The sequence below is a fragment of the Maniola jurtina genome, chromosome 10, assembly GCF_905333055.1.
Source record: "Maniola jurtina chromosome 10, ilManJurt1.1, whole genome shotgun sequence".
Lineage (NCBI taxonomy): Eukaryota > Metazoa > Arthropoda > Insecta > Lepidoptera > Nymphalidae > Maniola > Maniola jurtina.
Genome location: NC_060038.1, coordinates 13,489,536 through 13,503,599, shown reverse-complemented (window position 1 = coordinate 13,503,599; position 14,064 = coordinate 13,489,536). Strand labels below are relative to the sequence as shown.

At 36.4% G+C, this 14,064-nt stretch overlaps 1 protein-coding gene across 2 annotated transcripts in view; it reads left to right on the top strand.

Annotated features, from left to right (window-relative positions):
• Positions 1–14,064, top strand: part of LOC123868634 (mothers against decapentaplegic homolog 6) — a 48,737-nt gene that overhangs the window by 23,943 nt on the left and 10,730 nt on the right. For both annotated transcript variants that reach the window (XR_006796692.1, XM_045911165.1), the window contains exons 2-3: positions 1,825–1,878; positions 12,239–12,319. Coding sequence is in view for 1 of the 2 variants with exons in the window: in XM_045911165.1 (XP_045767121.1) it covers positions 1,825–1,878; positions 12,239–12,319 (135 nt within the window). In the remaining variant the exon portion in view is untranslated. The remainder of the gene's footprint in view (positions 1–1,824; positions 1,879–12,238; positions 12,320–14,064) is intronic.

Here is a 14,064-nt window from a genome sequence, read left to right as displayed (position 1 = left end):
GGCTAGTAAGTATAGGTATAACTTTTGCAAAATAATCTTTTAATAATACTTACTCTCGCTAAGGAATCTTGATTCAACATTGAATATCTTGATATTGTTGTAATGTCAATTGAAAACAATAATTCAATATGCATTATGCAGGTGCATACACTTGGTATTGTTTAGAAATTTCTCGCGCATGCGCCGTTAAAAACTTCTTAGAAGCGGCTAGCGTCCGTTCTAAAATCTCATTGTGCCTGGGTGATTTGTATTCGATTATTGTTGCGGGAGTCGAAAATATTCACACTTCACACGTCCGCCGCCGCCGGCGCCGAATTGCAAATGACATTATTGACAATTTCACGACGCGCGTTCGGAATTCGAAAATATTAATGGCGCCCGAAATTTGGAACAGACGATAGCGCGTGCGGCGACATACCGGTTTGTTTTGCAAATAGCATAGATGGCGGTGTGTTTCGAAATCACTTCATTTGAACTGGTAGATTTATGTATATGTAATTAAGATCTATTCCATTCTGCGCTGATTCCATTACATTACAACATGGGGTAATTCAAGGGGCGGACCAACAAATTCCTGAAAGACCCGCAACGCATTGGCGGTTCCTCTGGTACTGCAAATTATCATGGGCGGCGGTAATCACTTAACATCAGGTGACCCGCCTGCTCGTTGCTCGCTATTTTTATTAAAAAAATAAAATAAATAAGCTAACTACTCATAATCTCCGCTGGCAATTTTTTATAATCAATTTCTGCCGTAAACACCGGTTGATCTAAGTCAGGATTGAATAGGCGTCTTCCAGGTAAGCGCGTTCCATCTAGGCTGCATCTTCACTCGCCAGTAGGTCTAATTGCAGCCAAGCGCTTGTCTATAAAAAATGTTTTTTTTAAATGAATTCTTCAAGCTATCAAGGTGCTCTACATCGAGCTTATGGCCTATAATATGTCCAAAATTCGAATACTCACCACATTATTCTATTATCGAAAATATTACAATAAAACTTAAAGCTAGCCTTATCTAATTACTATACAAATCATGCCCGCGTGGAATGGTGCCAAGAATACTGGCTGCATTTCCGCGTTGGACAGCCAGGCTGATCCGTTGCGCAAAAAATGAGCCAGCCCTTCTGTCACCCGATGAGGCTATTAAACGCGGTGAAATGTCTCGTAAAAATTTCTTTGCACTAAGAAACTTTTTTGCACTTTCTATTATCTGCATTACAAATTTGTATCTCTTGTATTTAACGATCAAAAATTACACGGACTTCCTCAAAACGAAATGACATAAAATTAACAAACATAAAGAGATTTTTATGGAATTTGTTATGGGGTCAAAATATAGGTTTCGCTTCGATCCCCCGGTCGACATAATTGCCCTACCTGATCTGGTCGTGTGTTTGTTTAGTGCTTTTTTGTTTTTGGACCTGAGAGGCTGTAGGTACCGCGGACGGTTATGAGTTCTCAGAAAACTAACTTGGGACCTAAGTTTATGGACGCATTATAATTAAAATAATATATAGTTATATGGTTGAAGGCGTGTCCGTTTGGAATTTATTTTAGTGCCTGCTCTTAGGGACAGGCACCTACTTTTATAGGATTCCATAAATACATAGATACCTACTATGTTTAAACCCTTCACATTGTGAGAGGTGACCTAATGCTATAAGCAGTGAGCTAGCTAGGGGTTGGTGAATATGATGATATTTATGTATTTTCCGCCAAGTTAAAGCAAGTGATATTTTAGTTGCTTAAAACTTACAAACAACCAATAATTTGTGAATGAGATAATAGTAGAGTTTTCAATAACGGTTGTTTTCTTTGTTTCAGAAACCCCTCCGCCTCCATACAGTCGGATCGCAATGGACGATGTAAAACCGAAAGGTTAGTACCTATAACTTTAGTTTTTCTTCATCAACATTATCAATTGATAGAGGTCCACTGCTGGACATAGGTCATGTAGGGACTTCCACACGCCACGCCAATGTCAAACCAGTAGGTCCTAGGGAGAAGTCTTCCAACGCTGCGCTTTCCGATGTGAGGTCGCCACTCTAACACCTTGGGACCCCAACGTCTAAAGGTTTTTCGAACTATTGCTTTTTTGAAGTTTGATTGTGCACCATTCCGCACTCTGATCATTTAATCCTTGCACCAAAGGTTTGTAAGAGCCGCCTTTTCACTCTCGTGTATAGTTTCTTCTGTGTTTTCTGTATATATACGTTTGTGTGGGCAATAAAGAATTCTAAATTAAAATAAATAAATAAATAAATAAACTTTTATTTCAGGCCATTATAGACCCATAATTGTGTTAGTATGACAAATAACTTAAACTATGTTAGTAGTAAGTAGTAAGTAGCTTAACAACTAATTCTATAACTAAAACTATAACTAAAAAGCCCGAGGGAGCCTCTTGGCGCCTATGTGCGCACCCCCCCAGCACCTCCAGAGACTTAAACAGACAGAGAAATAAAAACTTGGCTACCACACTAGCGTGTGTCTTGATTTAATATGGCTCTACCTGCTACCACTAAGCCGCGAAGCTGTGATAGCCTAGTGGCTAGGACGTCCACCTAAGAAAACGGAGGTCGGGGGTTCGAACCATTCTGATAAATGACGTTTTAAGTAAGTAATTAAATGTCACTCACTAGCTTTAACGGTGAAGGAAAAAATCGTGAGGAAACTTGCATGCCTGAGAGTTCTCCAGTTCTCAAAAGCGTGTGAAGTCTGTCAATCCGTACTTGGCCAGCGTGGTAGACTTGGCCAAAACCTTTTTCACTCTCAGAGAAGATACGTGCTCTGTAGTGAGCCGCCGATGGGTTGATATTTGATAATGATGATGATGATGAAGATCCGCCACTAAATATATTATGTAAGTATATTTAAGTAGATATAGAGCTCTTCTGAAGTGGAAGTTTAAAGCATTTTAAAAGGCCTCAGCCTGGGAGCAGTCTGTGAGATCGTAGTCGTCGTGGAAAAACGGGAGATTGAGGAATCCGACCGAAGCCGGCGCCCGCGCCGCTTCCTGGAAATTAGGGATATCGAGTGATGTGCCCCATACTTGCCAACTTCATCGATATATTATAGAATAATTTAAAATATATCGAGTCGTATTTAACTAAATTTTAATACGAAATACGAGTAATTAGTCACGAGTAAAGCCGACTAGAATTTTGCCCGCGACTTCTTCCGCTATACATAATAATTTATATACTTACCTATAACGCTCGGGGGGATAATGTAGCTTAATAGGTATCTATTAGCGAAAAAAAATTCAGGATTAGATTATATTAAATGTGTTATGTGGTTTTTGTGGCGCTGAATGTAACAAAAACTCTCTGTATATTTTTTAATGTCAATAATAATAAATAAATAAAATAAAATGTATAGATATACCTAGTTCCGAAGATTTAGGGGACATACAAACTGACTAACTAACTCAATGTTATGTTAGATAATTATAACGCTTAAATTTTTTAACTCTTATGTTATGCTTGTGGTCTTGTATAGTAAAATTTTATGAAAATAAAAAATAAAAAGTACTTACTTACCTATTTAATAGATGCTAAAATCTTGAATATTTCGTTCCTTCAAGTAAGTACTTAATAACTTAAATAATATTTTTGTGATATTCAAGCAAATGATACGTAATATAGGTACATTAATTAATACTTGTGGATATTTAAGTAGGTAGCTATTTATAAATGTGGTATAATTAATCATCTAATTATCGGGTCTTTGAACTAGGACTTCAACGACTTTCTTACGTTCAAAACATTTGAAAGTGTTTTTCGTTCGTAATCTACTAAATGTAGTCTCGCAATATAATGTTATTATTTTAACATACGAGTAATAATTATTTTATTAATATCGTTTATCGTTGTTTTTGTGTGAAAAATACTATTACGCGTACGAAAATTATCTTTCGCCATTAAATTATTATAGTGATAACCGTGCTATTTTTTTCGCAAACAGAGCTATCTGCTAATCAAATAGCGACAGGCCCGGCATGCGAGCTGTGACTAAGCATCCTTACTGGTTCTGATAAATATGCAAAAGCATGTTCGTCGACAGTCGAACATCGCGATGAATATCGACAATACTACTATCTCAATCAATATTCCCTTATAGGTCGCTAAAGAATTTAAAATATTATTACTATGCTAGTTTCTACTCGATGTAAAATCAACGCATACTATCCAAGTAATCAAGATAATAATATACAATTCCAAATGTATACGAATCTTTTAAAATGTCATCAAAGCGATAGATGAGAAAAATGCATGTAAATTAAATAACAATAGTAGAGAAATCAAAATCACGCGTTGTTAATGTATCGAAATACTGTCAATAAATCCGTTCGCCTCGATAAAGAAGCGCACAATCTGTAAATATAGGAAAAACTGTATTAAATAAATGGCAGTCGATTATTTACCGACTCCGGCGCAGCCCTAGAGAGCTGGTCCCTCAGCTTGCGCGCATTCCAACAGCGGCCGCCATCTTTAAACTACATTATTAATGCTTACGGCACGGCAAACATCACAGCGACTTTTTTCTCTTCCCTTTGAACGACGCAACTCTGCGGGGAGGATATATTTGTTTTTAATAAAGATCTTTCTTAATATTTTCGTATTGACATCAATTTGGTTGACAATTAAGAGATTGGCTTTCCGAAATGACGCTTCTTGCGGCTTTTTAATGGACAATTGATTCAACCATTGAATTTAACTGAGCCTCCTCAACTGTTTATCATTCTTCGTGTTTATTACATTCGCCATTATAGTTTACGACCGCCTTTAGTGCTTGATCATTTATCACATCGTTTTGTGATTTAGGTTTTAGATGGTCTTCGTCGGTCTTCTATTTTTACGCCGTAACGAATCAAGAATCTCGTCTTACAAAGCTGTTATGTGCGGACATACCAAACCGTACCTTTGTTGTTCTTTGTGTTTTATAACTGACGGCCTAATCTTCTACTTATATTCTATAACATTCTTTTAAATCGAGTTCTGAAACAAAAAGTGTTTGTGTATTGTTCATTTTGATGAAAAGAAACGTGCAAAAAAACTTTTAAAATACAATTTATCATTCCACACGTCACAGGAATTTCCGTTTGCCACAATCAATGTTACCACACGGGGGTGCAAAAGTTGCTCCTTTATTGCTACGGGATTCCCTTTCAGCCTTCATGATAGGGTTTTCCGGGATTGCAGACAAATTCCTCCCCTACGTTTTTCAGCTAAGTTGGCGTCTGTCTGCGCATTATTGCGGTAAAACCCCCTTTGAACTGAGTTAATTAAAATTCGGGGCCAGGGTATGACTGTCGAATTTGGTCGGTACCTAAATGTTTTGAAATATTGGCGTCCGGAACGATACCTATTTCATGAAATGACCCGACTATATCTTAATGTTATTCTGAATCGAGCCAGGCTCTGTCATCGCTTTCAACATTGCGCTTAGTGAATGGATCGGCACAATTTAGACCCTTCCTTTTTTCTGATACGGTTGACATTGACATTCCGATTGGGTCCATTACGGTCTTTCTCACGTGCTTCCCCGAATCCATTCATTCCATTTGCACCGCTTCGGACGCACAACGACTAATAAATGTCGTAGGGTGGTTGGAGATTCGACCTTAGGCGTGAAGGTTAGGGGATCTTTTTATAGCGCCGGCCGTTTTCTTGTTTTAAGTGATTCGGTCCCTTCTTGCGGGTATCGGCTGAGTGTCGCGATAACGACGGTATCCATTAACGTTATCGTCACGTTATCGTGGCGCCGGCGCCGCTTGCCTGACACAAATATAACTGGTCAGGGTTTGCTTTTCGTCGCTCTCGTTGGACGTTGGTATCTATTCATTACCCTTTAGTTAAGACTTAAGAGCAGCAGAATTAGTAATTTAAAAATATCCACAATACAAGTATTGTCTTGTGGACACTAAACCCAGCGAAAGTTTCTCGATCGAGTGACCTTCTCCCAACTTGACGCACTTATAAAAATCTGATCAAAGTACATACCAATTACCAATGACTTATTCCAGATGGCCTAGAAACATAAAAAACTCTTTAGTTACCTTCATCGTTCCTATTCAGAGCACTTTAGAATTATTGTCCTTAACATTCTCTATCGAACATAGTGTAACAAATTCCTCGATTTGGTTCAAGTCCTTATTGAATCGAAGGCGCCAATGTAGATTCAATAAGCAACTATTATATCATCAACATAGACACCCACTGAACACTAAGCGTCAGTAATTTTCGTATAATTCGGTACTTAGTCAGTTCATAACCGCTTCTCTCGATCGTTCACCTTCACCGTTGTTATCGCATTCAATTTTAATCTGTAAGCCGCTGCGGTCAAAGCAGAACATTACTCGATAGAAGCGTCAAGATAGCGCTTATGGGACCGGTAATGCATCCATCTGGTTTATCGACTAAGGATGAATTTTTAAAGTGCTTTCGAAGTTCTAACAAGCGCAAGACACCCGATAACCCCATGGCATGTTTATTACGGAGGTGTGCCCTCTATTTGATACGTCATCGCTTGATTTATGACGGTTTTATATGCATAAACGATTTTATTGTTATGCCATAATTATTATCAGCCTGCCCGTGTGACTAATGTTTCTGGTTTCGTGTTTTATTTGCTGTTTTGAGGTCCATTCTGCCATTCATGGCCGTTGAAATAGTTAATATTTTATTGCAGGACGAAAAAAGTTCTGTTTGAAATTTTCCACGTTTTGGTATCTTCGCGTGTGTGGGTGTGGCAATGTGTTCATGATGGTCTTGGTGGTATTGGTGCAGCTTATAATTAAACGATTGGATTGATCGACTGGTCGCTAAACGGATCGCTAAACTGATTGCGGTTCAATGAGGTCAATATTCTTCGCGTCTCAACTCCCAAGAAACATTTTAGGTTGTCAATTCAGGTTGTTAATTCAATAAGTTCTAACTTAAGATCATCTTCAACTCTTGTTTTGGTTCATTCTTAACGTCAGTATATGCGTTGTTACTTGTAAGAGTATCTGATCTGGGGCATAGAGTAGGGCGTCGTACATTGATATAGATCCTGGTTAACCACTGGGAAAAGTGTTATGTGAGTTATGTAGATGTGTGTGGTGGAGTGGTCCCTGCCTCCTGGTGTTATTTCGGACACATCGGTTATAGATGTTTATTTGTGTTCGCTAACGATTCTGAAACGGAACGCGTTCGGTTTGTAAACAAGCCTCGGTGAATAAAATGCTTCGTTAGTATGTCAGACCGCTGCGGTTATGTTTACAGCTTGAGAATTTCGAATTCCGTTAAGGTATTTTTTATTGCATTTTCGACAACTGGATGTCGTACGTGCAATCGTTGTTTATGCTGTCGTTTGGGCGGTAGAAATGTGTACTACTCACTATCTATACATTTGAAACACATGTCCTGATTCCTGACTGACTGATCTATCAAGGCACAGCCTAAACTGCTGGGGTTAGAATCTTGGGATTTTGATAATAAATTTCTTTTATGACGCATGCACTCACTAAGAAAGGATTTTTGAAAATTCCATCCCTAAAATAGTTTAATAGGGGAGTTTGTATAAAAGTGCGTCAATTTCAAGTTGTGTCCATAAAAATAAGTATTTGAGCTTTCGATTAAAAATACATATCACAATTTTTGAAAATTGTGGCCAAGGGAAATATAGACAGAAAGTTTGAATAAAAGTCTCTCATTTTACAAGTTACACCGATTAAAATTGTTATTAAAGCTGTCAGTTAAAAATAAAAAAAAGTATTTCAAGATTTATTCCACCCCTACCGACTTTCAAAAACTCCCCTCGAATGAATATTATGTTGATAGCATCCATGAGACAATGTAGTGTACTCTGCTAACTACTAAGTGATTATTAAGTGGTGCTTCACGGATGAACTCATATTTTGCTCATCGATTTGTAAAAAGCTCGAGTTTAGACATGCATGGAGTACTTCAAGGGACTTTTAAGGAAGGGGAATGTCCACGGTTCTGTTAAGTACCTATCAACTGTTTTTTCCTCTAACTTCTTTAATAAGATCGTAGATCTTCATGCTAGAGGACTAGATAAGACAACACCATGGTTCCCAACGAGTCACACTCAATCGTGTCACATTTGGGAATTCATCGATTGGGATTTTTTCCCCATCAAGTTACACTGTTACTAGTTACAACCTTTTTATCCATTAGAATTCCCAACGAGTCACATTACTACTCTGTGTGTGACGTGTGACTCTATGGGATGAAAATAATACTAAAGAGTCACATTTATTTACTTGACTGGGTGATGATGATATAATCAGTTAATTTATTAATTCTTACCCTAGATGGGTCACATATTGTAATTATACTTGAACTAATTATCTAAAAAGTACGTATCGTAACATTTTTCGTATGTTGATATAACGTCGTCGTCATGCAACGTTTTACTTTTTTTAAAGCATGTCCTACTGAGTCTAGTTCTAGGATTATCGATTCGTCTAGGCAGACAGGTCAGTTCCTCAGTCGTATCGTTTATTACAATGTAATTTTCAAATGTTTGTTAGTATTATGCATTTTTATAAATTGTTCAATACCAAACTGAGCGAACTAGCCTCCTACTTATCGCTAAACTTAGGGCAGCTATTTTTTCAACTCAAACTTACAAACCTACGCTTTATTATAATTACACCAAATTGCAGATGATGGTGGAAGGTGTATATTCACTCCCCATCTGAAGATACCAATATAATATTGGAGGGAAAAACAGAAGTCGGAACAGCATATCATATTCTAGCAGATAGTAAGCCAGTATTACAAATCCTTTCCAATCAGGTCAAACTTTCTACTATTACTATAAAAACAGTTTTAGCAAAAAAAAAAAAATGGTAGAGATAGAAAAGTTATTTTTTGAAGGAATTGACTCTGTGCTGGGATTTGTCTTCAATTGTTAATTTTATTTGTAAACTGCGCATAAAGTTACTTTGCCTTTGCTAGTGTTGTTCGTTTTTATCGTTGTCTAGTCGTTTATCTGTCGTTGGCTGTAAAGAGTCGGTGTCATTGAGCTGCTAATTATTCGACGTTCCGCGGGACCGCTGCATATTCTGGCGCATTCTCTACAATTTTCGAAGTTTTGCTGGAGGATCGATTCAAATTATAGTTAATCGATCACAATTCTATATGCATCCTTCACAATTCATTTATTAATGATTTCACTGTGAGTACCTAATAGAGTATGAAGTCTTCTTATTAGTTAGTATCTTCTATTAGACGCCGCAGGAGTACTTACAGAATACTTACTTATTAATATTATATTCTGCTCTAATACGTTCAATATTACGAACAGTTGTTCCTTTAGGCATATACTATACTTTCTCCACGGAGAGAAGTTAATATAGGGCTCCCTTCGTTACGTAATCACATACAAATGACAAAAAAAAACAGTCAGTAGGCGTTAACCATTTTGAGCGACAAACGAGCCATGTTTTCCGTATTAACTTGTTTCCGTGGATAGTGGTAGGTAATAACCAAAAAATATACACTTTAATTTTTAGTGCCAATATTTTTACTAGTTCTAACATAAATATTCAATAATCATTGTTGTGAATACACTGAGCCATACAATTTGACTAAAACAATATGAAATACAATTGAAATTACATATTATACATAAAATAAATACAAGAGTAGTCTAGTAATAATAATGTTGAAGGAAACGCGCACACAAATATAAACATCTTACACGTGGAATCCTTGTTTTAACTTTCTTGTAAAAACAATTTATGTACTTAGATACGTGTTTGCTTGACCGGTATTATTCAAAATAGCTTTTACTTGTAGATTTGCGTGCGTAGTTATATCTAGGCAAATGAAAATATTGTGGAAACTGAGCTTGTGCTATTAATTTAGTTTATCTTCATGATCTCAAATCTCAACCCATCACTGGCCCACACAAGTAGGGACACATGTATTTATTCTCTCAGAATGAGAAGGGTTTAGAATGATTAGACTATAACCTGTAGCTAGTAATGTATGGACCCATTTATTTGTAGACCTTACACATAAATCCATGAAACTCCATTCAAACTCAATGAAATAAGACACGTTTTAGAATCAAATATCTGTATTTATGACTTGCCAGATTTCTGTAAAAATATATGCTTATGTAGTTTTAATGTTACAGCGGTAACAAGATTTGTGTGTAAATCTTTAAACTGAATACTAAATTTACAGAAATGTATTTGTTTCTAAAAAGTGTTTACAAAATTTTATTGAGTGTGATTGGTTAATATTGAAATCGGAACGTAACTATGTTTGTAGTGTTGTACGGGCAACCCTGGGTGTAGAGAAATTGAAGAGAAAAGAAAAAGCGCTAGAGAAGCTTTAAAATTCTTTAAAATTTAAATTTCAATGAATCTGTAAAAAACCGCAGGTTTCGTTAAAATATTTCAATACAAAATTGGTACTCTCCTCTCAGCAAAACGCAATTAAACACATAAATGGCTGTGTATATTTACTAACATGGTAAAGGTATGCGCAATCGAGAAAAAAATACCTCAAGAATTTTCCTCCCAGTGTCTTACACCGTATGACATCTGTATGTAATTAAATATATTAATATGTGTACGCAGTCGGGAGGCCTTGATTAAGATCTCTAATATGCTAATATATATCTCATTATGCGGACATACAAGACACGCCTACAACGGTGTACTTTGTGTACTTATGTGTAAACCTCAAAAGGCTTACATAAAATGTATAGTAATTGTGCACTAATGTTCCACTGTTGGAATTATATTTCCAAAATCAGCAGGTGTACAAGCCGATTTGATGCAAAGTTTTGTTCCTTCAGTTTTAATATTTCAAAAAAAAAAAATTATCAACCAAAAAAAATATTTTTACTTTTTAGCTAAAAACATTTTTGTACTTATTAAATATTTTACAAAAAAAAAATCAAACTTAAAACAAGATTATTATAAATTGTTTGGTAAATATTTATTATTGATATGGATTTATTTTCATGGGTCAAAAAAATATTTTTTTTTTTAATGTCTATTGCCTAGTGTTTACTCACATGAGTAAATAAAAGTGTGCAGAGGGTCGAAATTAGCTACAATGGTTCATGTAAATATACAACACTACTAGTGCGTTGTCGCCGTTCTAACTAGAAAAGTCTTATTAGAACTTTGCTTGGACACACTGACCGTGTGTCTTGAAATGTTTCACAAACATTTTTAAGGCTTTATTATCAATTTTTGTATGAAATGTTTTATTCGCAAAATACATTTTATATTAGGAAACAATTTTTTTTATTAAATTATCGATATCTATTTCCATCGACCAGTTTGGCACCGCGAACTCGAACCTTTAGCGCTAGACAAAAAAAAAGACGTTACCTAGGCATCGAATTAAAAATTAAAATACGTATTCCAATTTCCATTAGTTATAACCTTTTTCGATTTCTGTATATTGCGAGTAGGTATAGATACCCAAGTAAAAATTCATTAGCGGTCGAGAAAAATCGGCAACCCGAGGGGGTCTCGAGTTTCATCTCCCATACACAGCCTCACCTCTGCAGGTGTCCAGAGTGATGTCATCGCTGACTAGAAATACTGGTTACAGATACTTTATAATTTATAACCTAATTTTTTTCCGAGCCAATTCATAAACTCGCTCCGTCTTGTCACGTTGTCTCGACGTTTCATATTTTTGCACTTGGGACATATTGTTAGGGTTCCGTATACGATGGGTGCCAACGGGAGCGTGTTACTAAGCCTTCGTGGTCCGCCTGTCTGTCTGTAATATTTAAAAAAAAAAACGAAAATTAAAAAAAAAACTCCAAAATCGGAGTTGTTTCTGAGGACTTCCGATGGAAAGGTTTCATTGATTTTCACTATAGAGGGTTGAAATTATCAGAGAATTTGTATGCCACTATAGCAAAATGGCCACCATGAAAATTAAAAAAGGGTTATTTCTTGTCCTACGATGGTACGGATCCCTTCGCGCTTGAGTCCGCGATTTTTTGAAATCAAGCTATCCTATTTCAAATGAGGTTGTCAGAAAGCTGTTGGAGCCAGGCAGCATAAGATCCCGGCGTGTGGAAGTTTCTATAAGACGTCTGTCTGAAAAGAGACAAATAATAGACTTTTCAAGCTCATTTAAACCGCCAGTTTTGTCTATTAGCACCTAATAAACTGACCTGTCGTTGATTGATTATTTATTTATTATAGATAATGTACTGACAGTGTGTTTGTCTGTTCCAGAACACGGCGAGAATACACAAGACGCGAGGAGGACGGATCATGAGCGGCTTGCTACGGGCTCCCTCGCTACTGATGGCGAAGGTTAGTTCTTCTTTTTTTGGGTTTCGTACCTCAAAAGGAAAAACGGAACCCTTATAGGATTACTTTGTTCTCTGTCTGTCTGTCTCTGTCTGTCCGTCTGTCGTGTCTGTCAAGAAAACCTATACTACCAGGGTACTTCCCGTTGACCTAGAATTATGTTTGGCAGGTAGGTAGGTCTTATAGCGCAAGTAAAGAAAAAACCGAAAACCGTGAATTTGTGCTTAAATCACAAAAAAAAAGAAATTAAAATGTATTCAGAAACAAATAAATTAGTATCACCAATTTTCAATGTAAGATAACTTTGCCAAGTGGGTATCATATGAAAGAGCTTTACTTGAACATTCTAAAACAGATTTTTATTTAATTTATGCATAATAGTTTTTGATTTATCGAGCAAAATGTCGGAAAAAATACCCAAGTACGGGAACCCTCGGCGCGCGAGTCTGTCAGATACAGTCCTTGACTGCAATCTCACCTGGTGGTTAGTGATGATGCAGTTTAATATAGAAGAGGGCTAACTTAGAAGGCGGTTTTTATTGAACTCATATTTCTTTGGTTTCTATACGGCATCGTACTGGAAAGCTTAATCGCTTGGCGGCACGGCTTTGCCGTTAGGGTGATAACTAGCTACGGCCGAAGCCTCCCACCAGACCAGAACAGAAATTATAAAATTCCAAACCCCTGCCGGGAAGCAAACCGCGGACCTCACACTAATAAGACAGCGCTTATCACTGCACCAGAGGGGCTGTCTTCTTCTTCAGGGTGCTACTTTGCAGTTTCAGGTCCATGTTTCGATATGAATGTATTGGAATTTCAATTGAACAGCAATTTTATCATTGACAAGATAAAAGGATCGTAAAAAACTTCATCTTATCGATTTTTATCAATATAAATCTCTTTCCTTTTGCTAAAAATATCATTGCCTATAAATAATCCATTGGAAAAATTGTGTTTTTGGTAGGTTACTTAGATGCTGGATTCGTATAGATAAGGATGTTAAGTTTTCCTTTTGAAATCACAATTGTCCCTGGACTCTGGTTCTCTTTGGTGTTTCTGAAAATAATTTATTAGGATCTACGAAATACGTTAGAAAATGTATGTATAAACAAACATCTAGACTAGAGGTGTCAAATATGGTTAGATTCCTATATCATAATATTAATGTTTGTTACAGAAAAATATTGAATATTTTTTACGTTAAAATATATTAACTATCAAAAAAAAAAGCCGCAAGCAGAAACTTGCATGCAAACGATTTTCAACCTTATTGACATATTTCAGAAAACCACATATTAGCAATCTATGAATGATACTGAGCAAGAATATGACAAAATAACAACTTTCTCGTTACCGTCAATAAGGTCGAGAATCGCTTGCACCTGTTTTTCTGTTGCTTTCACCCCTAGCGAACCATTATACAGATTACCACCTTAAAAGCGACGTCTGGGAGGTGTCGGAGGAGGTTCTGTAGAAATATATTATATCACTTTAAAAAAACAAATAATTTTTATTTTGTATTTTTATACTTAAATTATTTCTTTTCATTTTTTTTTTTATAAGAATCATCAAAAAGAAGTGAGAACTTATCGCCGGCGCACTACTGAGCACGGGTCTCCATTTCAATAACACTCAAGTAATAAAAATAGTACCTAACACGATATACTAGTACCAACAAATTTCAAAGGCACTTGTAAACCTTTACTTCAATAAGTACCTACAAGCTTCACAAAAATAAATAATAGATT